This window comes from Manihot esculenta, chromosome 16 (assembly GCF_001659605.2).
Source record: "Manihot esculenta cultivar AM560-2 chromosome 16, M.esculenta_v8, whole genome shotgun sequence".
NCBI lineage: Eukaryota > Viridiplantae > Streptophyta > Magnoliopsida > Malpighiales > Euphorbiaceae > Manihot > Manihot esculenta.
This window is the reverse complement of record NC_035176.2, coordinates 4,268,596-4,293,709: the sequence shown is the minus strand read 5'-3', so window position 1 is coordinate 4,293,709 and position 25,114 is coordinate 4,268,596. Positions and strand designations below refer to the sequence as shown.

General features: G+C 34.1%; 1 protein-coding gene across 2 annotated transcripts; it reads left to right on the top strand.

Annotated features, from left to right (window-relative positions):
• The first annotated feature begins 1,782 nt into the window (after positions 1 to 1,782).
• Positions 1,783 to 24,524, top strand: LOC110603789 (glucosidase 2 subunit beta). Of its 2 annotated transcripts, XM_021741701.2 has the most exons (17): positions 1,786 to 1,934; positions 2,027 to 2,144; positions 2,294 to 2,413; positions 2,810 to 2,905; positions 3,757 to 3,996; positions 4,289 to 4,521; positions 11,551 to 11,631; positions 11,740 to 11,859; positions 13,355 to 13,688; positions 13,787 to 13,891; positions 13,986 to 14,087; positions 14,174 to 14,231; positions 14,337 to 14,405; positions 14,873 to 14,960; positions 23,838 to 23,899; positions 23,986 to 24,037; positions 24,125 to 24,524. In XM_021741701.2, exons 2-17 carry the CDS (start codon positions 2,036 to 2,038, stop codon positions 24,185 to 24,187), a joined length of 1,932 nt encoding a protein of 643 aa, XP_021597393.1. In that variant the 5' UTR covers positions 1,786 to 1,934; positions 2,027 to 2,035; the 3' UTR covers positions 24,188 to 24,524. The 2 variants fall into 2 exon arrangements, with proteins under 2 accessions (XP_021597394.1, XP_021597393.1); XM_021741702.2 differs by lacking the exons at positions 11,551 to 11,631; positions 11,740 to 11,859 and having other exon boundaries at positions 1,783 to 2,144.
• The last annotated feature ends 590 nt before the right edge of the window (positions 24,525 to 25,114 follow it).

Sequence of the window (25,114 nt, the reverse complement as noted above, 5' to 3'; positions counted from 1 at the left end):
AAGGAAAAATATTTTTATTTTATTATTTTCTATAATTTTTAAATAAAAAATGTAAAAATAGTAAAAAAGTTAATTTCTTATAAAAAAATTGAAAAAAGAGTAAAATTACGATAAATTTATAATTTAGAAAAATAACAAAAAAATTCCCTAAACTTTTCTCATTTTCACAATTATACCTCACTTTTATATTTTAACAATTGTATCAAACAGCCATTTATAACAGAGAGTATAATTAATTTAACAACCTTAGTGCAATTGTTGAAAAAAAAAAAAGCTATTGGCTCAAAAAGAGAATAATTTTGCAAATTTTTACATTTAACATTTTATAATTTCAACTTTTAATTTTAAATCAAAAAATTTAAAATTTAAAATTTATTATAATTATAGTAATTTTTTAAATTAATTTTAATAAAACATAAATTAACTTACACGATATACTATATATTATTATTTTTATTACATAAATAATTTAATTATTGAAATTAAATCAAAATTTTAAATTTTTATTTATATGAAATTTATAAATTATATAACTGAAATATTAATTCTGTGGTACTTAAATAATAATTTTAATTAAAAATTTTAAATAATAAAAGATTTAAAGTGTTAATCAAAGTTTAATTAAAAATTAGTTTTATTTTTTTTTACTATTTTTACTCTTAAAATATTTCCAATCCATTATTTAAAAAAAAAATTTCACACCCTTTATATTAAAACCCCAATATTCAACCCGAGTGAAGGAGAATCAAACTAAACTCTGTTTTAAAAGTGTTCCCATGTAATTAGGAAGAAGAGCTCTCCTTCTCACATGCATTAGTGCAAACAAAGATTTGAAGAAGAGATTGAAGTTGAAGGAAGAGAGATTTTGAATTTAAATATTGGAATCTAAGAAAATATCTCTTAAATTAGTTTATCTAAATTTTATTTGATTGAAAAAAAAAAAAAGAAAAAGGCAAAGCTCACTTTAGGTGTGAAGAGTCTTTATTTTTGAGTTTAAACTATTTATAGATAATACAGGTTAGTTGCCAAACAAGTTATATTGAGCTGCAAAATATCAATTTATTTAAAACTCTTTTTTTTTTTAATTTTTATTTTATATAATACAGTTGAAAACAAAATATGTGTTATTTTATTACGTTATGACGAGTGGATTACCGCGGAATTTGAAAATTGAGTTTTTATCTTTAAAAAAGAAAATTATTTGTTTGTTAATTTTTTTTTGTTAATTAATTTTTTTAAATGGTTCAAACATAAAAAAAATTATTTCTTTTTATAAAACACACTAAGTTTAGTATTAGATTAGATATGCAATAGTTAGCAATAAAGGGGAAATTTAATTAAGAGAGTTTTATATAGGAAATAAAGCTTCTCTTGGGTTGAAGGACACTGGGCTTATATTAGTGTTATCCAACTGAAAATCAAAATTCTGAAAAATAAATAATTAAACCAAATAGAATAGTCCTATTGAATTTTGTTCACTTTTTTTTTTACTATTATAGTATTATTTTTAAATTTTAAAAAATAAAATTCATCCTATTAAATTAAATAAACTAAATTATTATAAAAAATTAAATTATTATATTCTAACTATAAATTTTAATAAAATAAAATTTTAAAAACTAAATTATTTTCTAATAAAATGATACAAATTAACGTGTCATTTTTGTTAAATGTGGGAATTGTGTAGTAAATTATCCAAAATTAAATTGTTTATTTTGATATTTGACTTAAATTTAAAAGTGCCCGGTCTATTCCTATAATTTTTTTAACCAAAATACAAAATGCAGTTTTAATAAACAACATCGTTTTGATCCTGAAAATTGCCTGTCAGGCGAGCGTCGCTGCGTCAAAGGCAGTTTTCACCGTCCACGCTCTTGAGATTCGTGAACGACTCCCTGTACCTCTGTTTTTATTTCAATCAGTGGTTTAGTTCGGTAGGTAGCTGAGAATTTTGGTATTAGAGAGTGATGAGCTATAAGATACTGTAATTGATTGTATTCTTGAGCATTTTCAACTGATTGAGCAGAAAATTAAAATGGATGCTTCCACATTTATGTATGGTCTTGTGTTGGGAGTATTGTGTATATCTTCCATTGCTAAATCTGCCGTCCCTAAAGACCCATTTATTGGAATCTCTCCTCAAGGTCATTTACTATCCATTTTCGCCAATTGAAATTAGCTATTTCTTGTTTCTGATTTATTTACTAACTAGATGTTTTTTGCTGGTTATTTTAATTATTTTTTATTTTATTTTTCGTTTTCCTCCGGTTGGTGGGATTTTTTGGATACCCAGACGAGAATTACTATAAGGTATCATCAGAGTCGATAAAATGTAAAGATGGATTCAAGAAATTTACCAAAGCTCAGCTCAACGATGACTTCTGTGATTGCCCAGATGGTACCGACGAGCCAGGTTGGTTTCAGACTCATTGCTTTTATTAATTATTTTTATTTGTATATATCCTTTCGTTGAGCGGTCCATTTGGGGTACTGGTTTTTATTTGATTTTATTTTTTCAATTGGGTTGCTGGATCTCTTGATTGTTTTTGGAGCTATGACTATTGCAGTATATCATTCACTCTATAAAAATGGTTGTACCTAATGCTTTGGAGGCTGATTGGTTAGTTTCCTCAGGGTATGAAGAGGGGTGGTGGTGGGTGGCTTCGTTAGATTTTAGTTTGTTATCCAATAACACTGGAACTAGGGCACCTTGTTATTGCCCTTTTTTTGAAAAAAAAAAAAAAAAGAGTCCTCCCCGCAAAACATTTTAACTCTTTTCGTATTGACTCTGTATCTTGTTAAATTGCAGGTACATCAGCTTGCCCAGAGGGAAAATTCTATTGTCAAAATTCAGGACATATTCCTGTTTTGTTATTTTCTTCAAGAGTCAATGATGGGATCTGTGGTAAGTGCATTATTTGTTCAATGAGTTGCAGAATTTATAATTCTTTCTCTTTTTTTTAGCCCTTGTTATATGGTTTCTGCATACTTTTGATTCAGAAGGCGGATAAGGAACAAAAGGCACATAACTATTAGTAGTTGAAGCTACTCAAAATGATGTTATCATCACATATTACATTTGCAAGGCAATTATATCCATAAAAGTTGTGTATACGTCGAAGGAGCAATCATCTTCAGAAACTAGTGTGATGCATCTAAGTGACAATGATAAATTGGTCTATGTTTTACTTTTCATGGGTAGAAATGCTGTTAGAAGCCAAAGCACAACATATATATTTGTTGTACTTGTAGTCTAGTTCTTTAGAGGGAATTTTACTGTTCCTTGCTGGCAAATCTTCATAAGCATGGCTGACATATATTGTTATTCTGTGAGCATCATCAGAATGTGGTGCTTCTGATTAGTTCTTTTTATTTACCTTGCAAGACTAGGCCAAAAGCTTAAATTTACCGGGCAAATATGGGCAATGATAAAGATATTTAGGAGCCCAGCAGATACAGGAAGTACTCACGCTGCCATTCTATATCACATAGAAGTTAACTTCAAATGTTATCTTCTGTTGACCATAAATTATTGAATGAGAATAGGAAAAAAAAATAGAGATTTGTTATGTGATTTGATTACCTTGATTACCATAAGCAGGTGGGTAATTGAGATACCTCAAATGTCTTTTTTGAGTTATTGCTTTATGGATAGATCTTAATTTCTCTGGTCTGCCTCCTTTTATCTTTTTATTTTCGTGTAAAACAAAGGATTCATTTTCTTCTTTGTATGTATCTTACTGGCTCACAATGCAGACTGCTGCGATGGGAGTGATGAATATGATGGGCAAGTTAAATGTGAAAATACCTGCTGGGAGGCTGGAAAAGTGGCCAGAGACAAGTTAAGGAAAAAGATTGCAACATATAAGGAGGGAGTTGCTCTGAGAAAACAAGAAGTTGAAAAGGCAAAAGTAGCAATTACCAAAGATGAGGCAGAATTATCGAAGCTAAGAAATGAGGAAAACATACTCGAAGCACTGGTTCAGCAGCTTAAAGGTATAATTTTGGTCCATGTTCTGCCTTTCAACAGATTATTTGTTTCCTGGCATTATGTTCATCCCAAGTTTGTAAGCCACTGACTTGGGTTGCATTTATTGAATGTTTTTTAATCTACCATATTAAGTGCAAGTGAATTGGAACAGCACTCAAAATATATTATGTATTTAATAAAGAAGACATGAACATATTGAAGTTGGATTGATATATAAAAACAGCAGGTTATTTTGTTGTTGTTTAGTATTTGGTAATATAGAGTTAACTGCTATGATTATGCTTCACTCTCACATAGAGCATAAAGAACGGATAGAGAAAGCAGAAGAGAATGAACGCTTGCAGAAAGAAAAAGAAGAAAAAGAAAAAATTGAAGCTGAAGAAAAAGCTGAGAGGGAGAAAAGAAAAGTTGAAGAGGAGGCTCAACAAGAAAAAGGAGAGGCCATGGGGAAAAATAATGGTGGAGAAAATCCTATAGAAAGTGTTGCTCATGATAAAATCGGTGCTTTGGATGATTCTTCTTTGGATCAGGTTAGTCCTGTAATTTTGATGCTTAAATTTTGCCAACTATACGAATTTGCTCATGCATGCATAATCTCTTTAGATTTATGTTTTTTTATGTAGTTTATTGGGGTTTTCAAGTATTGCCAACTTTTAATATGTTCTGATAGCATGGGTTCATAAAGTCAAAATTTGAATATTTTAAGTAGAGACGAAGATTCTATTCATACCCAACAAGATGTTATCATGGAATTCATATAGATGGTTTGATTGGGTAGATTTTGCAATGCTATAATTGGTCTGGATGACATAAGCTTTTGTTTTTAGGACACTATTGCAAAAAGGATGAAGTCTGTCTACATGAAACCGATATTTTGCAACTTCTCTTCTAAGTTGCTACTCAACACAAGCAAGGTAGTGTTTGATAAAACTAAAATTAAGATCTGAAAATTTAAAGGTTAAATGATTGTAGCATCATCAGGATGATTTAGTGCTAAAATATCATGTCAGGCTCTTGGCTGATGAACCTTATTCAGCAACCAGCTCCCAATCGGGAAGTGGCAGTTCAGATGAGCAATTGAATAACATAATAGAGAGAGAAGAGAAGAGGGAGAGAGGGAAAGACAGAGAGAGAGAGAGAGAAGAAAGGAGAATTGAGAGGGAATAGAATTGATTTTTATTTCTTGAATGCAGGAATCGTCTTCTCTACAAGATGGTATTTATACACTTGAAAACTGTTGAGCAATTCTATTCAGTGTAACAACTCAAACTGATTTATAACTAGCTGAATAAGGAGTCCAATAAACTCTTGATAGCTCATTCCCCACTAACTGTAGTCACAACGTTACCCTGACCTTCAAGATCTTTCTTGTCCTCAAGAAGCAACTGAAGAAATTGTTGTTGCATGAAGTCCTTATCTTCTCATGTGGCATCCTCAACTGAAAGTGAATCCCATTGGACCTAGATCTGCTATACTGACTTGCCCTCCTTCTGGATGCACCTGGTAACACAGTAAAAGTTATCACCACACAAGAGTCTTTATCAGCAAAATCTCGAAGGGAGTGTTGAATCAACTGATCAGAGCCTACTTTTTTCTTGAACAGACTGGCATGAAACACATTATGTATCCTTGCCTCATCTGGAAGCTGTAACTTGTATGCAATAGTCCCTATCCTCTCCAAAATTAAAAATGGCCCATCAAACTTTGGAGAGAGCTTCAAATTCCTCTTAGCCCCGCCTGTGTGGTTGTAACTTGATAGTCACCAACATCAAAATTCCTCTTAGTTCTTCTGGAATCAGCAAATTGTTTCATTTTCTTCTGGGCTTTCAACAATTGATCTCTCAATATTTTGGAGAGCTTTTGCCTTTCCACTAAAAATTTCTCCACTTTGTCTACGTGTTGAGGAGTGAGGACACACCTCAGTGTTCAAGAAAATTTGGGGGGGGGGGGGGTTGGGACTTGGGTGACCATACAGAGCTTCAAATAGACTGACTTTTAAAATAGTATGGAAGGTAGAATTATACTACCACCCAACCAAGATGCCACTTACCAGGGTGATGGAAAGTCATTTATTGCAAGTAATTCTCTAAACACCTATTTAACCTTTCAATTTGGCCATGGGATTGGGGATGGTAAGTTGAACTCAAGTAGAGTTTGGTGCCTGCAGTTTTGAACAGGTGCTTCCAGAATAGACATGTGAAGATTTTATCTCTATCTGAGACAATACTCTTTGGCATGCCATGCAATTTGAATACAAAGTCAAAGAAAAGCTTGACAATCTTCTCAGCTATCAAGGGGTGGGAATCCCAATATACAACTTTCCTTTATATTTCAATAACCCCTTCACATGACTGTAGTTAGGTTTAGCTCCAGAATCTATAGAAAATGCAGCAAGTAACTCCTAAGCAACTAAATCTTGCAAGTAACTTTGGGCCACTTCTTGTTGCCATAATGGGATCATAATAGACATGGCTGCCCACTCTCCATTCTCAGGTGAGCAAGCATATCTTGAAAGTGCATCTGCTGCCTTGTTCTCCAAGCCTTTTCTGTAATGGATTGTATAGCTCAAGCCCAAAAACTTTATCATGCATTTCTGCTGGACAGCTGTATGTAACCTCTGCTGCAATAGGTGTTTCAAGCTTTCATGGTCTGTTTTGATAATAAAGGTGGAATTTGTTATGAGTAAATAATAAAGAAGTATTGGATTAGTCTCTGCATTCAGTTGTAACGGTAGAAAGTAATTGTGGCACCCAAAGTAGTATAAATAGGAATTTACTTGTAAAGATAAAGATATCCAAGATCATTAGCAATCAAGATAAACTCTTTCTCTCTGCTTCTTCTCTTTCCTCTTCTCTAATTCTCTCTATTACTTCTCCTCTTTCTATTTCTTTTCTCAGCCCATTCTACTTCTCTCTCTTTCTCTCCCTATTTCTCTGTTTCAAAGGGAATTGCAAGTCTGCCATGTAACAAATGGTATCAGAGCCAACAATTTGGAGTCCTAAATTCCAGGTTCTTTCCTATACTATTTCTCTATTCTTCTTTCTTCTTCCCCTCTTTCCTCTGTTTCTCTTCTTTCTTTCCTTCTTTTACCTGAAATTTCTCCATTTTTTTTCTTTTCCCTCTTGCCTTCTCTCCTTCTTGACAGATCCTGTTTCACCTCCTCCTTTCTTTCTTTCTTTTTCTTACTTTCTTGAACCAGATGTTCTTCCTTTGCTAGTTTCTGGGTATTCGTTTTGTTCTTTTCTTGAAGTTTCACTTTGTTCATTTCAAGAAACCCATTTCTTGAAGTTCTAGAAATTTCAATCTAGCGTTTCCTTGAGTTCCCATTTTCTTTCCCGAAAATCATTTTACTCTTTCTTGATTTTCTTTGTTTTCTTGAAATTCTTGAATCATGGAAGTGCAATATTTGGCACAAAATTTTCTCGATAGAGTCAAGAAATTCTATTAGAAGAACAAAAGGAGCAATTGGAACAAAAATTTGAAAAATTGATTCAGAAAATAGAAAGTTTGGATGAGAAAGTGGAAAGATTTGAGCAATCAATTCAGGTGACAAGGGAAAAGATTGCAGTCTTGATTAATGAAGATCAAATTGTTGAAAAGCCTAGTGAAGAACAAGATGTCTCATGTGAAACTTCTAAGAAAGACAAGGCCATTGAGGTGGAGCAGAGCAGGAGCTTTTTGTTGACATATCTAATGTAAGTGAGATCAATGAGGAGAAGAATGATGAAGATGGTGATAATGGGCAACTAGAGTCTGAAATGAGGACAATATTAGTTGAATATGAAATGTTTGCACAATTCAGTCCCAAAACTGAGTTTTTTGCTACTGAAATTCTTGAAAATGTTCTTGGAGAAAAGAATGACAAAGGTGTTACAAAAGGTGTGGGTGTTGGAAACATGTGGCAGTATTTTTGAATCCAAGATGGTGAGTACAACGATTGTCATCATGGAACTCTTATGGAAGATAAATGGGAAATAGCAAGAAGAGAAAGGAAGAAGGTTATGACATCAAATTCTATTGTGATCTTGAAGGAACAAGCCTGGGAAATTTGGAGAAGGAAAAGGAAGAAAGTTTAGCATCTTCAGCTAAGCTTTATGGGTCATTTCAGCTGAAGAAGAAAAAGGCAAAAAAAAAAAAAAAAATCCCTCGTCAATAAAGAGTCCATAAAATCACCCACAACTTTAGCCTTACTTTCTGGAACATTTTCAGCTGAAGCACGTGCTGGAAGTTAACATTTGGGGTTCTAAATTCAGGGGAGTTGACCAGCAAAAGCTGCTATGTGGGATTTTCACATCTTCTGACCAAGTTTTAGGAAAGAAGCAACAGAAATTCATTTCAATTTTCAGCATTTTCTTCATTCTTAAAGACAAGAATGATTTCAAGGGGTGAAAAATGTTATGAGTAAGGAATAAAGAAGTATTGAATTAGTCTCTGCATTCCTGCATTTAGTTGTAACTGTAGAATGTAGTTGTGGCACCCAAAGTAGTATAAATAGAAACTTACTTGTAAAGATAAAAATATCCAAGATCATTAGCAATCAAAGATAAGCTCTTTCTCTCTACTTCTCTTTCCTCTTCTCTAATTCTCTCTATTACTTCTCCCCTTTCTATTTCTTTTCTCAGTCCATTCTACTTCTCTCTCTTTCTCTCCCTGTTTCGCTGTTTCAAAGGGAATTGCAAGTCTGCCATGTAACAGAATTCTCTAGATAGTGCCTCCATTTAATTACTGCCAATATAAATGCCAACAAATCTTTTTCATAATGGACATGCCTTGAGCTTTAATTCCCAAGGTTTTACTGAGGAAGGCTATAGGTTGCCATGCTGCATCAAGATTGCTCCCAAACCTTGCTACTTGCATCTGTCTCCGGTTCAAAGGGTTGAGAAAAATAAGGTAGGCTCAACCCAGGTGCTACGCTCATCCTTTTCTTCAATTCCTGGAATGCTACTTCTGCTTCTTGGTTCCACATAAAGCTTTTCTTTTTCAATAACTCTGTTAAAGGCTTTGCAATCACCCCATACCACTGAACAAACTTCCTATGATAGCCAGTCAACCCTAGGAACCCTCTGAGAGCCTCAACAATCTTAGGTCTAGGCCAATTCAGCATAGCATCCACTTTCTTAGGGTCAGTTTGCACCCCTAGTCCAGTAATAATATTGTAACGACCCGGAAACCGGATCGCTATCGGCGCTAGGATTCAAATCGACTTAAGGTCGCCGGAACCCGTAGCAAGCCTAACATACATCCTGTACATCTGATAAAATCCCATACATGATCATACATTTTCATAAAAACTTTAAACTTTTCATATACCAAGCTTGACCTGTGCATGTATCATAACTGTATACATAAAACCCCTTACTGGAGCCCTCATCAAATGCTCCAGTTGGGTCAATATTTCATATGTCAAGCCTGGTTCAACATATCTCATCATTAAAACATTTACATAAAGATCATGTACAACAGGGATTTACAATAAACATTAGGGCCAAGCACAATACTAATCCTCATTACATTACTTTACATTACATTACATGTCCACTACAACTCTATTACATGACATAGCCATTACCCTTGTTGACTTCCTGCTATCTCTGACCCTGCAAACCTGGGGGTCAGGGGAAAGGGGTGAGCTACAAAAGCTCAGTGAGCAGAACAGTAAAAACGGTTCATTAAAACATATGCTTTCATGAAATGCATCACATCACAAACAATTCAGATCAAGGATAGACTTATCACCAATGGCCCTCTACATAATCCAATGTGCTCGGCCCACAACAGGAGCTCCTCAGGACTTTCGCTTAACATATCATAACATAACATATCCATCTGTGCCAGGGGTGTAGAATGGGTCTCGACCTGGACTTCCATACCATATCATATCATATCATATCATATCAAGGGCCAATGGGTCATCCAATATCCATCCACATCAACATCATATTATGCAATGCATGAACATGCTTAAAAGTTTAATTGCTTTGAAATAAAAAAAGTTGTGTTCTACTCACCTCTAGCTGATACTCAACTGACTCTGGAGCAGCTAACTCACTGCTGATCACCTCGGTTCCTCAGGTCCGATCCTACACAGGTGGACTCAAATGAGGGACCAAACATACTCTATAAGGACTCTAAACATCTCCCCAAAAACCCCCTAAAACACCATAAAACATGCATGCAAAACATGCTTAAAAGTTTAATTGCTTTGAAATAAAAAAAGTTGTGTTCTACTCACCTCTGGCTGATACTCAACTGACTCTGGAGCAGCTAACTCAATGCATGAACATGCTTAAAAGTTTAATTGCTTTGAAATAAAAAAAGTTGTGTTCTACTCACCTCTGGCTGATACTCAACTGACTCTGGAGCAGCTAACTCACTGCTGATCACCTCGGTTCCTCAGGTCCGATCCTACACAGGTGGACTCAAATGAGGGACCAAACATACTCTATAAGGACTCTAAACATCTCCCCAAAAACCCCCTAAAACACCATAAAACATGCATGCAAAACAGGCAAGGGAAGGCTGGGCAGGGGACTTTCGGCGGCAGGTTCGGCGGCCGAAGGTCCCTACAGATCCGAAAGTCAGGCACTTTCGGGGGCAAGGTTCGGCGGCCGAAAGCCTTCACAGACCCGAAAGTCACTAACCTTCGGGGGCAGGTTCGGCGGCCGAAACTCCCCTCCAGATCTGAAAGTCTAACTTTCCGGGGCGAGTTTAGGCGGCCAAAACTGCCTCCTCTGGCAGGTTCGGCGGCCGAACCTTGCTTCGGCTGCCGAACCTTGCTTCGGCTACCGAACCTTGCTTCGGCTGCCGAACCTGGGCCCTCCTGGGTGGCAGAACCCAGTAATAATATGGCCTAAATATTCTACTTCAGTACTTGCAAAAGAACACTTGGACTGCTTTGCTTATAGCTGCTCTTTTCTCATAACTTCAAATACCAGTGAGAGATGCTGCAAATGTTCTGCAATGTCCCTGCCATAGACCAATATGTCATAAAAAAAAAACAGTACACTCCCTCCTTTCTTTAGGTCATTGTAGGTTGTTTTAGTGGGCGGTTTCTCAAGTTCTTTTGTAGGTAAGGTTTTAATGGAAGTTTTGTTTTGTTTTAGTGAAGAGAAGGATCTTGATTGTACTGGTGAATAGGGTTTGAAATAAGTTCTCTGCTTTTTAAGTATGGCTTGGACAAATTGTTTTTGTAACTTTGCTTGTTCAAAGGCTTGGTCAAGAGATGTAGGTTTGAAGATCTTAATTAAGGGCCTAATCTCCTCTTTCAATCCACTCACAAAGCTGGAAATGAAATAACTTTCAGTCAATCCAGGATTAAATTTGATCATCAATGACTTCAATTCCTCAAATTTTTGTTGATATTCTACTACTAAACCTTCTTTTGCAATTTATTGAATTCCTGAATTACCTCAGGCTCGTTCAATTCCCCAAATCTTTTGAAAGATATTTCTTAACACTTTAATTAAGCTTGGTGTAGACTTTAGTGGAATGGATATGGTCATACTCATAACTATAAAAGGTATAGCTAATATTTCTTAGTGTTCATTCTCTTCTAATAGGATGAGCCAGGAGAGCATGCAGATCATGTAGCTGAAGCTGAAATAGATAATGACAGATCCCCTGTAAATGAATTGAATCAGGTAAAAACAGACAATGCATTTGTTTATGTAATAGGTCTTTTCCATTAAAGCGGTGCTGTCACAACTCAGACATTTGGGACTATGACACAATATTCCTACTTATCATAGCATGCAGCACACAAGGAGGATACATCCATCTCATCAGAAAGCAAGGGTGACACTGCAGTTGTGAGTGAAACTGGTCGTGATGCTGGGACTGAGGAATCTCATGATCAAGCTTTGAAAGTGGTAACTATTTTCATACCTGTGGAAGGAAAAGAGAGCAATAAACTGCATTTCTTTTTGTTTTTCTATTTCTCAATACTTATTGGAATTTCAAGTTTAAGGTTCTGCTCTTATTTGAATTTATAATCTAATGTTTCAACAGTTATAAACCATTTATGATCCATTTCTCGAATGGATTTCCAAGGACTCTGGATCTATTTGCTTAATTTTCATATCACTCTATTTCTTTGTTTATCTTCTTCTAGTTTTCCTAGAGGAAATATTTCATATCAACATGAGCCAGTAATGTAGCTTGTTATAGAAATATTCATTCAGTGGGTACACCTACTGAAGCAGGGGGGAACCATATTGATGACATGGTACCTGTACTGCGTGCAATTTGAAGCCAGAATTTTAACCCGGGGGGGTCACAGTTTGTTCTGTTATATTTTTGGTGATTCCAACGTTCTTTAATTAATATTGTTGAATCCCACATCGGTTGTGGAAAGGGGTAATGTGCCCCTTATATGGGCCATAGGCACTCCTCCCCCTTGAGCTAGCTTTTGGGGTGAGTTAGGCCTGGCCCAAATTTAATATGGTATCAGAGCCTCCCATCCGATGTTGGACGCCCCATAAATGTGCCGCGCACCAGTAAAAATTCTGGGCGTGAGGGGGTGTTTTGAATCTCACATCGGTTGTAGAAAGGGGTAATGTGCCCCTTATATGGGCCATAGGCACTCCTCCCCCTTGAGCTAGCTTTTGGGGTGAGTTAGGCCTGGCCCAAATTTAACAAATATATATGTTATAAATAGAATTTAATAGTTTTAGAGATAGAAAGTATGTAAATGAGAAAAAGGCAAGTTAATGAATTATGGACATGCTCCACAATGATATGAAGTTAGAACTCCATCATTAAATTTGTCCATTTTTTCCTTTGTTCTGCTTTCTTCTCTATCTATTTTCTCCTTTTTCACCTCTTTACAATGTCTTAGTCCTTTCATGCAATTTGATAATTTGATCTTTGTCTTGTACTAATAATTTTCATACAAGTGAACAAATAAGGTGTTCAAATTCAATCAAAATGTTGTACTATACATACATACATGCATACATATATATATATAAACCATAAAGTAAAGGGACAACTGGTTCCTTTTTATTCAATGTAGCTTTCTCACCTCATAACTTGCCTAAATTTTTTTCCCTTAACATGGCTTAATAATAAATAACTTTGATGGTCTTTGAAATTACTATTGTAGAGAAGTTGGTTTTGCATTAAATTTTAGCAAAAAATGAAAAGAAAAAAAAGATCTCAATGTATTGCAGAGATATTTTTTTAGATCTCTTGCTACTATCTTAAGAGAATCTAAATCCCTTCCTAAGCTTGTTTGTTATGCATTTCATTTTGAGGTAGGTCTTGCCATCGGCAGAAATAGTTCTTGTATTTGGGATCTCTTGAAGTTGCTCGATGTCCAAATATTAAGAAAAAAAGTCTTTTTTTTCTTTTTCTTACCTACAGGTTAATGATGTATCAGAAGATACTGAAGGTTTGTCAAAGGAAGAACTGGGTCGCCTTGTTGCTTCTCGTTGGACAGGAAGTTCTGAGAGTAAAACTGAGGGAGTTGATGTTGCAAAGGATGACCATGGGCATCATGAAGACCATGAAGAGATGCCAGACATGCATGATGAAGAAGAGGAATATGATGGCTATGCTTCAGAAACTGATGATGACAGTGGGAAGTATGACGATGTTGATACAGAAGATGATACAGATGAAGCTTATGAAGAGGATACCCATGATGATACTGGTTCTTCATATAAGCCTGACCCTGAGGATGACTTAGACTTGTCAGGTTTGTGACCGTTTTGGGTCAACATTGTGTTTACAAGTCAAGCTGTTTTCTAATTAGGCTGATGTAGTCTGGATTTCTTTTAATAAATATAATTTTAGACACAACCTCGCCAAGCAACTCATCTTGGTTGGAGAAGATACAACAAACTGTTCGTAATATTTTGCAAGCTGTTAATATCTTCGGAACTCCAGTGGACAAATCAGGTATGTTTCAGAATTTATGTCATTGTGTAGTAACTTAAATGTGAGAAAAGAGTATGCAGGCACTTGTTCATCTGTTAGTTTTTGGTTGCTTTAGAGGCTGATAAAGTACGCAAGGAATATGAAGAATCCAGCAGCAAGTTGTCTAAAATACAGTCAAGGATATCAAGTTTGACACAGAAGCTAAAACATGATTTTGGTTAGTACATGATAAAATAGTATCTGTGCATCTTTCAGCATTACCTTCCTGCTTTCATAAGCTGACCACAAAGTTTAATATTGCAGGAACACAGAAAGAATTCTATTCGTTCTATGATGACTGTTTTGAAAGCAAGCAGAGCAAGTAACAAACACAAACTTCTTTTAACATGGTCTTGCTTGTTTGGAAGCTGTCTTAATATTTATCATCAGTTTCTTTTATTTTTGACGAATCAAATGCTTGCTTCAGATATGTTTACAAAGTATGCCCATTCAAAAAAGCTTCACAGGTCGAGGGCCGTACAACTACTACTATGGGGTAGGCACTTATGTGATTTATTATCTAGCTCCAAAAATTTGTGGCTTCTCCACTTCTCCTCCATTTAGGATAATTGGAACAACTAAAATGTAACGATTTGTTTGATATCTGTTTATGGTTATTCTAATTGTTCAGCAACAGTACTTGACAATTTGTTTGTTTCTTAAGCTATCCATTTGTTTAAGGACTGTATCGACTGGTATCAGTAGAATGGTGTGGTCATTGGACCATCTCTAGACTCTAGAGCAGCTGCTAATCCTGATGATGCAATTCTTCTCCTGAAAATTCTCTTCTGAAAATATTTAATGATGTTATATTTTTCATCCACTCCTTTCTTTAAGCCCCTTTCTCTATTTTTTTTTTCCCTCTAAGTCTGTGTGTGTATTTTTGTCAAATTCATTTATTTTATATTCATTAACTAATTGACGTGATATTTTTTTCTGCTTTTTTTTTTCTAATGTTAATAGTCGCTGGGACAAATTCGAGGATTCGTACCAGTCCATGATTTTTTCAAATGGTGACAGGTGCTGGAATGGGCCTAATAGAAGTTTAAAGGTATTATGCATTTTTTTTTCATGAAACATGCCATGATAGAAACATTTGTCTTTCTACTTTATCCTGTGCATAGCCTATGTTTGATAGTTGACATCCATTCTACTTTAATCATGTGCATAACCTTTGCTTGACATCCATTCTACTTTAATCCAATAGCGAACATCCTTCCCTTTTCCCCATCTACATGTAGGGGTGGGCAATCAGTCGGTTTGGTTCAAAACCGAACTAAAAATTGAAATTTTAGTATTTGTAAAAGCCGAATTGATTTTGAACAGAAATTGATTTGAATCAAACCGATTTGATTCAGTTTGATTTGATTCTATAGAAGAATAATATTTGTTGTGTATATTACAATAGAGATTACAACATATTTATACACGAAGCCTTTTAGTCTGTGATCATACAATCCCTAAGATTAAGCAACTAATAAATCTATCAATATTTACTTTCTATATCAACATATTTATTTCTCATAACACTCCTCTTCAAGTTGGAGCATAGACGCTAATCATGCTCAACTTGTTATATATGTAATCAACTCAAGTTCCATTTAGAGGTTTAGTGAATATATCAACATATTTACTTCTCATAACACTCCTCTTCAAGTTGGAGCATAGACGCTAATCATGCTCAACTTGTTATATATGTAATCAACTCGAGTTCCATTTAGAGGTTTAGTGAAGATATATTCCGATTGTTCTGATATATCCTATTGAGATTACCTTTTGTTGGACCTTTTCACGAACAAAGTGACAGTCAATCTCAATATGTTTGGTCCTCACATGAAATATTGGATTAGAGGCAATGTAGATAGCTGCTTGATTATCACACCACAATTTAGCAGGTACCGAATTTGTGAATCCAACCTCTTCCAACAGCTGACGCACTCACAAGACTTTACGTATGGCTTGTGTCATGACTCAATATTTAGATTCAACACTAAATTGAGAGACCACATTTTGCTTCTTCTCCATGAAATCAAGTTACCTCCCATAAAAACACAATATCCAGTGGTTGACCTCCTATCAACTTTTGAATCTGCCCAATCAGCATCAGAAAAATATTCAATGTTTGAGTGTTTATGATTACCATAGAAGAGACCACATCTTGGAGCCCTTTTCGAGTAGCAAAGAATCTGTCCTAGAGCATCCCACTGAGCAACGGGAGAAGACATAAACCTGACTCACCACACTCGGTGAATATGCAAAGTCATCGTCAAATAATTCAGCTTGCTAACTAATTTTCTATACATTTCAGGATCTGCAAACGGCTCACTGTCTTCTGTGATAAGTTGAAGATTAAAGATCATTGGTACACTACAAGACTTAGCACCTAATTTTTCTGTTTCCGTCAACAAATCAAGAACATATTTTTTTTGAGATAAGAAAATGCCTTTCTTACATTGCACAACTTCAATGCCCAAAAAATATTTCAAGGAGTCCAAATTCTTTGTATGAATCTATGTTTTAAGAAATTTTTTTAAGAATATAATGTCAGCAGCATGACTTTCTGTGATAACAATATCAACCACATATACTACAAGTATAATTACCCCATTATCAGACTTTCTATAAAATTTACTCATCTGCATTCCAAACTGTTGGACCACCTCACTAAATCTTTCAAATCATGCCCGAGGACTCTGTTTCAAGCCATAGAGGGATTTTTAAAGTTTAAAAATCTTGCCTAACTCCCCCTGAACAACAAAACCAGGTGGCTGTCCAATATAAACTTCTTCCTGAAGGTCACTGTTGAATCCCACATCGGTTGTGGAAAGGGGTAATGTGCCCCTTATATGGACCATAGACACTCCTCCCTCTTAAGCTAGCTTTTGGGGTGAGCTAGGCCTAACCCAAATTTAACATGGTATCAAAGCCTCCTCGTCCGATATTGGACCTCCCATAAATATGTCATGCACCAGTAAAATTCTGAGCGTGACGGGGGTGTGTTGAATCCCACATCGGTTGTGGAAAGGGGTAATATGCCCCTTATATGGGCCATAGGCACTCCTCCTCGAGCTAGCTTTTGGGATGAGTTAGGCCTGGTCCAAATTTAATAGTCACCATGGAGAAAAACATTTTTAATATCCAGTTGATATAAAGGCCAATCACGTGTAGCTGCCAAGGAAATAAACAATTGAACAGATGCGAACTTGGCAACCGGAAAGAAGGTATCGGAATAGTCAACTCTATAAGTTTGAGCATAACCTTTGTCATTAAACGGGCCTTGAGGCGAGCAACAAATAGGGTTTACTTTCACTGCAAACATCCATTTACACCCAATATCCCCTAGGGACACCAACTCCCAAGTACCATTAGTGTCTATGGCCATTATTTTTTCTTCCATCGCAACACGCCAACCAAAATGGGATAAAGCTTCAATAATAGTTTTGGGGACTAAAATAGAATCTAAAACAGTGACAAAACAACGAGAGGATTGAAATAGAATCTAAAGCAGTGGCAAAATAACAACAAGAAGAGGATAATTGATCATAAGAAACAAAAGATAAAATAGGATGAGTCCAAGTATGTCTATCTTTGCGAAGGGCAATGGGTAGATCTAAGTCGGACGATGAAGGATCGGTGCGGTAGAGTCCGCTGACGAAGAAGCTGATAGCGGAGCGGAGTCAAAGTCCTCTAGGCGTCTAGAATAAACATGAATAATGGGAGGGCAACTTGGCATATGAGTGGAAGGTGCAGGAAGACTCTGAGAATGAGACAGAGCAAATAGTGTATACCAAGAGTTTATCTTCCTCCCCGTGTGTTATAAACAGATAATGGTGGAAAGAACGGATTGGACTCAGAATATACTACATCAGCAAACACAAGGTACCGATTAAGATCAGGAGAAAAACAATGATACCCTTTTCGAAGCCGAGAGTAGCTAAGAAAGACACATTTGAGTAATTTGGGGTCTAATTTAGTAACCTGTGGATGAACATCACAAACAAAACAAGTATAATGAAAGATATGTGATTCAATATGAAACAAAGATTTAGTGAGAAATAAAATTTATAAAGGATATCATCATGAAGAATGGAAGAGGGCATGCAATTGATAAAAAAACGAACAGTGGACACATCGTCAGCGCAAAAACATTTAGGGACTTTCATTTGGAATAAGAGAGTTCTGGCTACTTCAAGAAGATGTCGATTTTTTCATTCGGCAATCCCATGCTGTGAAGGTGTGTCAACATGGGAAGACTGATGAAGAATTCTTTTTTGTGACATAAGATTGAAATTTCTCAAAAAGATATTCTTTAGCATTATCACTTTGCAATATTCGAATAGAAATATTGAAATGAGTTTGGATTTCAGCATAGAAAGCACAAAAAATAGAGAATAATTCTGAACGACTCTTCATTAAAAATAACCAAGTAGTGGGAGAGAAATAATCAATAAAAGTAACAAATTACTTAAAAGCCAGACTTAGACACAATAGGACAAGAACCCTAAACATCTAAATGTACTAATTCAAAAGAGGACCAAACCCGTCTATTGACTCGAGACACTGTAGGTGATGATGTTTGGCAAATTGACACGACTCACAATCTAAAACAGATAAAGAGTGAGACTGTGGACATAACTTCTTCAAAGTAGAGAGAGAAGGATGCCCCAACCGATAATGAACATCAAAAGGAGTTACACTCGTAGAACATGCAAGAGATCTAAGTAGTTTTTGATTCAAGATATAAAGACCCTCTGACTCACGCTTTCTACTAATAATCAGCTTCATTGAAAGATCCTGAAATACACAATGATCAGGAAAGAATAAGACACAACAATTTAGTGTACAAGTAAGTTTACTAACAGAAAGCAAATTAAAGGAGAACTTAGAAAGGCATGACACAGAGGATATAGAAAAAAGTGTTAAGTTGACATGCTCAGAATCCATGACAGAAGATTTAGAGCCATTAGCAACAGTAGTATAAGAAGATGATATATGAGATTTAAGATTAGACAAAAGGGTAGAATTACCTAATATATGATCGGTAACACCATAATCAATAACCCATTTTGAGGATGAAGACACAAGGTATGCAATAGAGTTATCTGACTAAGCAATTGCAGTGATAGAAAAATTAGAAGATTTCAAATATGCTTAGTATTGAATAAATTGTGCATACGTATCTGCAGATATCAAAATTCCCTTATCAAAAGAAGCCTCAATTGCCATGTGCGCTATTTGTGACCGCTGATTCTTATTTTGAAGTTTCAGGCATGTTTTCTTAGTGTGTCTAGGTTCACGGCAGTAATAACAAATAATTCTACCAGAGTCATAGGTAGGAATTGCTTCTCTAGAATGTTGAGATCCTCTACTGCCATTAAAACCTCCTCTGTTCCCACCTCTGTTATTATGTCTGCCACTGTCATTGCAGCTAACAAAGGTACTAATGGTGTGTGAAGGAACTGGAGAGGAAGATTCTATACGCAACACTCTAGTGAAAATATCATGTAACGATGATATTTCAGAGTAAAAAGAAAATATGAGATTTAGCCATCTCAAACTCTGGAGGGAGCCTGCGCATAACAACCATTTGCTCTTGTTGATCTTGTTCACATCTGTGCTAAAATGCATCTAGATATTAAGTTCCTCATCAACTCTTTCAAAATCCATAAAATATGAGGTCAGAGTTCTACCTTGTTTATTGGCTCGATAAAACGCCTTACACACATTATAAATGCGAGAAATATTCTTTTTGGCAGAGTATAAAAAATATCAAATAATCCTTTAATTTTTTAACAAATTCACAATGATTAATAAGATAGATTACCTTACTATGAATGGATTTTCGAATTTGTAAAAATAATCAAGTATCATCTCTCATCTAATTTTTCCTAGTGTCATCAGTTGAAGGATCATTGGTAAGATGATCGTCCATTTCGATACTTTATAAATAAATACGGATAGTCTTACTCCAATCCAGAAAATTAGATCCATTTAATTTGTGTTTTATGATTTTAGTTATCACAGGAATCACATTAGTTACAGTATTTTTAATTTCAGCCATGAAAACAACCCACCCAAATCAATGGCAACATAAGGCACATAGAAAAAAGGGGGGGGGGGGAGGGGGGGCGTAAACAGTACCATAATGACGTGAACAGTACCAGAATGACGTGAATAGTACCCAAAATGCAATCCAAATAAAAAACACATCCACAAAACACCCAAACGGCAAACCGACCACAGAACTTAAAGAGAGTACTTTGAGGTGACACTAGCGATAGTGACCGGAGCACAATCAGACACGCGACGCAAAGCGCAAGCGAGTGGGACGACATCAGAATCGTGCTGCGGCGCGTGAAGGCCACTTGTCAATCAAACAATCGTCGGCTCTTCTCTTCAGGGCATCATTATCGGCTCTCTAGCGTCTTTCCTAGGTGAGCTGTGAGAGACAAATGTCACCTTATATGGATGACATAAAAGAACAATACAAATGGAGTCCTAGAAAAAATTTAAATCTTTTATATAGAAGGCTCTGATACTATCTAGAAGAGTAATATTTATTGTGTATATTACAATAGAAATTATACCATATTTATAAATGAAAACCTTATCTAGAAAGAAAAGAGAATTTTTTTTATCAAGCCTATGATCATGCAATTAAGCAATTAACAAATCCATCAATATTTACTTCGTATATCAACATATTTACTTCCTATAACAGATTCAATTTGATTGTTTGGGTTTTTCAATGGACTTTTTATTTTTTACCCATTATTTTTAATATTTTAAAATTTAATTGAAGTATTTCAACTTTGGTTATGATCTAATCTCCCTATATTAAAAATTATATACTATTGTCATTAATTAGTTCGGTTTAGTTTTATTGATTTTTTTTACCAAAATCGTATCGAACGAAAATAATTAAAATTTTTTAAAATAAAAATTAAATCGAATTTTTAAATTAATTTTGTTCGGTCGATTTTTTCGGTTTAAACCGAATACTGCTTACCTATCTATATGTGTGATATCTCCTAGGTACTAGAAACATGTGCATAGTTACTTTATGTCCAAATTTTCATGCCCCATGGTTTTTAAGTCATGGTCGCGAGTAATAAAAACTATCCTATAATGGCCATGACATAATGGTAATGATATGGCGCTACACAAATTTTTATGAAAAAATTGCTAAGTTCATGAAATGAATAGATTTTGGTGATATAAGTAAAATTAAGTAATACAAGCATAAATATCAAATAAAAACTAACAAATTTATAATTCTTAAACATCATTATCATTACTTAGTTTATAGCTAAAATAATTATGTAGACAATAAAATTTAGAAGAGAAAATTTTTTAGTAATGGCCGTCGCACCTACAAATTGTGGGGAGCCTGTAAATAACAGTGAAATGGATAACAGCCCCTCCGAAATCCCATTACATAACGACCATTACGATACTTAATAGCCATAATTTGATTCCATGATGCCCCTTCTGTTTCCAATGCTAAAATTGCAACATATAGTTAGATCTACTTAGCCAATTGTTTCCAAAGTGCTGCTTTTTGAGGGTAGTTTACTTAATATCATGCAATGAGCGACAACAATAATCTGAATTATCAGTTTATTCATAAGGGCTTACGAGACAAAAAGATAAGAGCTGAAGGTTTTTCTTCAGGTTAACCTAGCCAAGGCTGAGCATTTGGTATGATATCTTATCTTCATTTCTTTTTCTCTTTTTTGACGATGGGTGCAAGAGCATTTGAATCCCAGCTTTAGGGAAGTGTACAGTGTAGACCCAGTTATGGGCCAGTTTCAACCGTGGACCAAGTCAAACCCGGAATAGGATTAGGTCAATGGTTCTGGTTTATGAACCAACCTAGAACGGGGTCACTTCTGGCCCCACTCCTTCAACTTGAACGGGAGTGGCCAGATTCAGAAAACTATTATTATTATTCTAAAGAAGTTTATTGAGTCCATTTAATGTTTTACATCAGAAACTAAATAAATGATGTTTAGATTTATTATAATTCGATCAAACTTGGGCCAGGTTCATTTTGATTCAATTCAAAAACATAGTAGGCAAGTCATTAGAATTAATTTTACCAATAAAGCATAGAGTTATTCAAAAAAAAAATGAAAGAAGTTATGATGAATTTGCATATTTGTAAAATTGCAAACTATGATAAATGAAAAACCTAATTTTTATTATTTTAATTAAATGTTTACCACTTTTCACATTTATATCCTAACTTTAAAATTTTGGACAATAAAGCCAATCCTTTCACATTTGCTTCAATTTTAGCCATTTGCCTTAATCAATTTTGACAAAAAAAATTTTATTTCACATGTCATGTTAGGTAGGATTATTTCTCAAAGACTTATTGGATAAGAATATTCACATTAATTTATATTTATATTCAAAACTTTAAATTTTGGATAATAAAACTTTTTTTTTTTCATTTTGTCTCAATTGTAACCAAGAACACTAAATTAAATCTGAAAAATTATTAAAAAATTATAATATAGTCCCTAAAGTTTTATTTGACTAATAAAATAATTCTTAAAATACACATTTTATTTCAACAATATCCCTTTTTGTTAATCCCATTATTTACTTATCATTCTCATTTTTATACACATATTGTAGTTTAATAAAAATTTAAAATATAAAAAAATTATAATATAAAATATATGATATTTTATTTTATTTAATATTAATGATATGAAATACAAGTTTTTGTCGGATCAACCAATAAATTAATATACATCATAAGCTTGTTATATTGGTGAGCAAAATAACAATATTGAATATCACAAATAATTTACAAGGGTCGTGGTTAACATATCTAAACGTTTATAAAAATCATAAAGGGGTGATTTTATATGCTAAAACATGTAATATTTCATTTTATTTAATATTATTAATATAAAATACAAATTTTCATATGTTAAAAATATATAGATAATTTATAATAGTGAGTATAAACCTTCATTGAAATATTTTAATATATAATATTTATATATGATATTTTATATAGTGAAAAATTTATTTGTAATAAATATTTATTTAATATTATATATGATAAATAAAATAAATATACTTTCAATATAAAATTTAAATTAAAGGACTATATTATAATTTACTATTAACTTTTTAGATTCAATTTAATTCTTTTGGTTATAATTGTGACAAATTGAAAAGGATTTAGTTTTATTATCTAAAATTTAAAGTTTTGGATATAAATATGAATTAACATAAATGTTTGGACTTTTTTTATCAAATAGGTCTTTTGAGAAATAATCCTACATGGCATGACACGTGGATTAAAAATTTTTTGATCAAAATTGATTAAGGCAAATGGCTAAAATTGAAACAAATATGAAAGGATTGATTTTATTGTCCCAGATTTTAAGATTAGGATATAAATGTGAAAAATAGTAAACGTTTGGATTTTCTTTGTCCTATTGGCCAATAAATTATAATATGTAATATATCTTGTAACTATTTAGTTAGCCCAATTATATTTTGAATAATTGTATCTTATAGACTTGTAGTTTGTCATTAATTATGTATTTTGAATAGTGAAATTATTCATTAGCATAATCTTTTTGCATAAATAATATATCAAATACTTATAATTTTAATTTTTAAGAATTTTGAACCGGGGTCAAACCAAAACCGCATTGAATTGTTGACAAATTGCAACAGTTTTAAATAAATATTGTTGTGAACCAAAACCGTTTCTAAACTGTGAGGCAAGTCATCGGTTCTGGCCCAGCAGTGGATGGAACGAATCTGTGGGCAGATCTAGTCTGGCATTACTTTTGGCAAAAATTAGAAAGTTGAAAGCACTCGTTGAAATGAGTGTTGAAAAATAACAGGTTTGGTGGCTTTTCTAATATCTACAGTTCTGCTTATTCTGTTATAGGTCAAGCTGAGATGTGGATTGAAAAATGAGCTTACAGATGTAGATGAACCAAGCCGATGCGAGTAAGAAAATCACTCCTATACATGTTTGCATATGCGTAAACGCATTCTTGCTCTTGCTGTCTCAAACTCTAATTTTGTCACTGCAGATATGTAGCATTCTTATCTACCCCAGTTCTTTGCCTGGAAGAAAAGCTTAAGGTACAATTCAGTTATAAAAGAAATTTAGTCTTTGCACTTTTGCCTTGAATCCCAAAAGATTGAGTGAATTCTGATTGAATATTCCAGGAAATGGAGGATAAACTAGACCTGATGAACAAAGAAAAACCACAGGGCCATGATGAACTCTAAAATGCCACCATCAATCACAGCAAATGGTTCTTTAGAGGATGTTGACGTCAACTAATACTGGGACTAGTAGTTCATTTGATCTTGAAATTTTAAGAGGTGCAAAAAGCTTTCTGTTTGGGCAGGTATTTTGAAACTGTGAGCAATATTTCAATTGGGCTACTGTTTTTTTTTTTTTTTAAGATGAGTCCATTTACGTAACGGTTTAGATTGAGACATGAGAGTAATTAGGAAGAAATCCGGCTCATTTAAACAGATTTTGAAATCATTGATTCTCTAACACATACCATGTTGTTAGAATAATATGGATAATAGTATAAAACTTTTATCATTCCTTTTAGCTGTAGTTTTTTGAGTTACTTCTTAGTAGTCGTGCATGCTGCTGCTTCTATGTGGTTTCCAACATTTTTCTTGTGGGTCACAACTCACCAACGCAAGAAACAAAGATATGATAAAAGCAAATGCTGGTATTAATGTAGCTTTGCCATATAAGTGCCTATCTAATCCTCTCATTACAGCGAGGAAGACTCCTTGGGTTTTATAACGGGCAGTTTTTAAAATGGTTGTATGCGAAATGGAGCCATTAATGCTCTATAAAAATGATAAGGATATCCGAGTTTTTCTTGCTATGATAAGGAAAATATCATAGTGACAGCTCGCGATTTTTTTTTCCTAGGCTGATATTATGTAACATTCAAATACCTAAGTTTTCGACATGCTAAATAAGAATTGCGCAAATGAAATTAATCCATATTTATAAATTATAAACTCAAACATGGTTGGCCAAATCCTATGTGTGTATAAAATATATTTTCCTTATACTAAAGCTACATGAGGTTAGATGGGTTATAAATTTCGAAATAATAGTTAATTTCATTTTTGTATATTTTTCTTTTTTTTACATTATAATTTATTTATAAATTGATTATT

Excerpts from the sequence above, each read along its gene's own strand:
- LOC110603789 (XM_021741701.2), top strand. The coding sequence starts at position 2,036 with ATGGATGCTTCCACATTTATGTATGGTCTTGTGTTGGGAGTATTGTGT. Across the intron at positions 13,892-13,985 it reads AACTCCAGTGGACAAATCAG|AGGCTGATAAAGTACGCAAG; the intron begins GTATGTTTCAGA and ends TGGTTGCTTTAG. Across the intron at positions 14,088-14,173 it reads GAAGCTAAAACATGATTTTG|GAACACAGAAAGAATTCTAT; the intron begins GTTAGTACATGA and ends TTAATATTGCAG.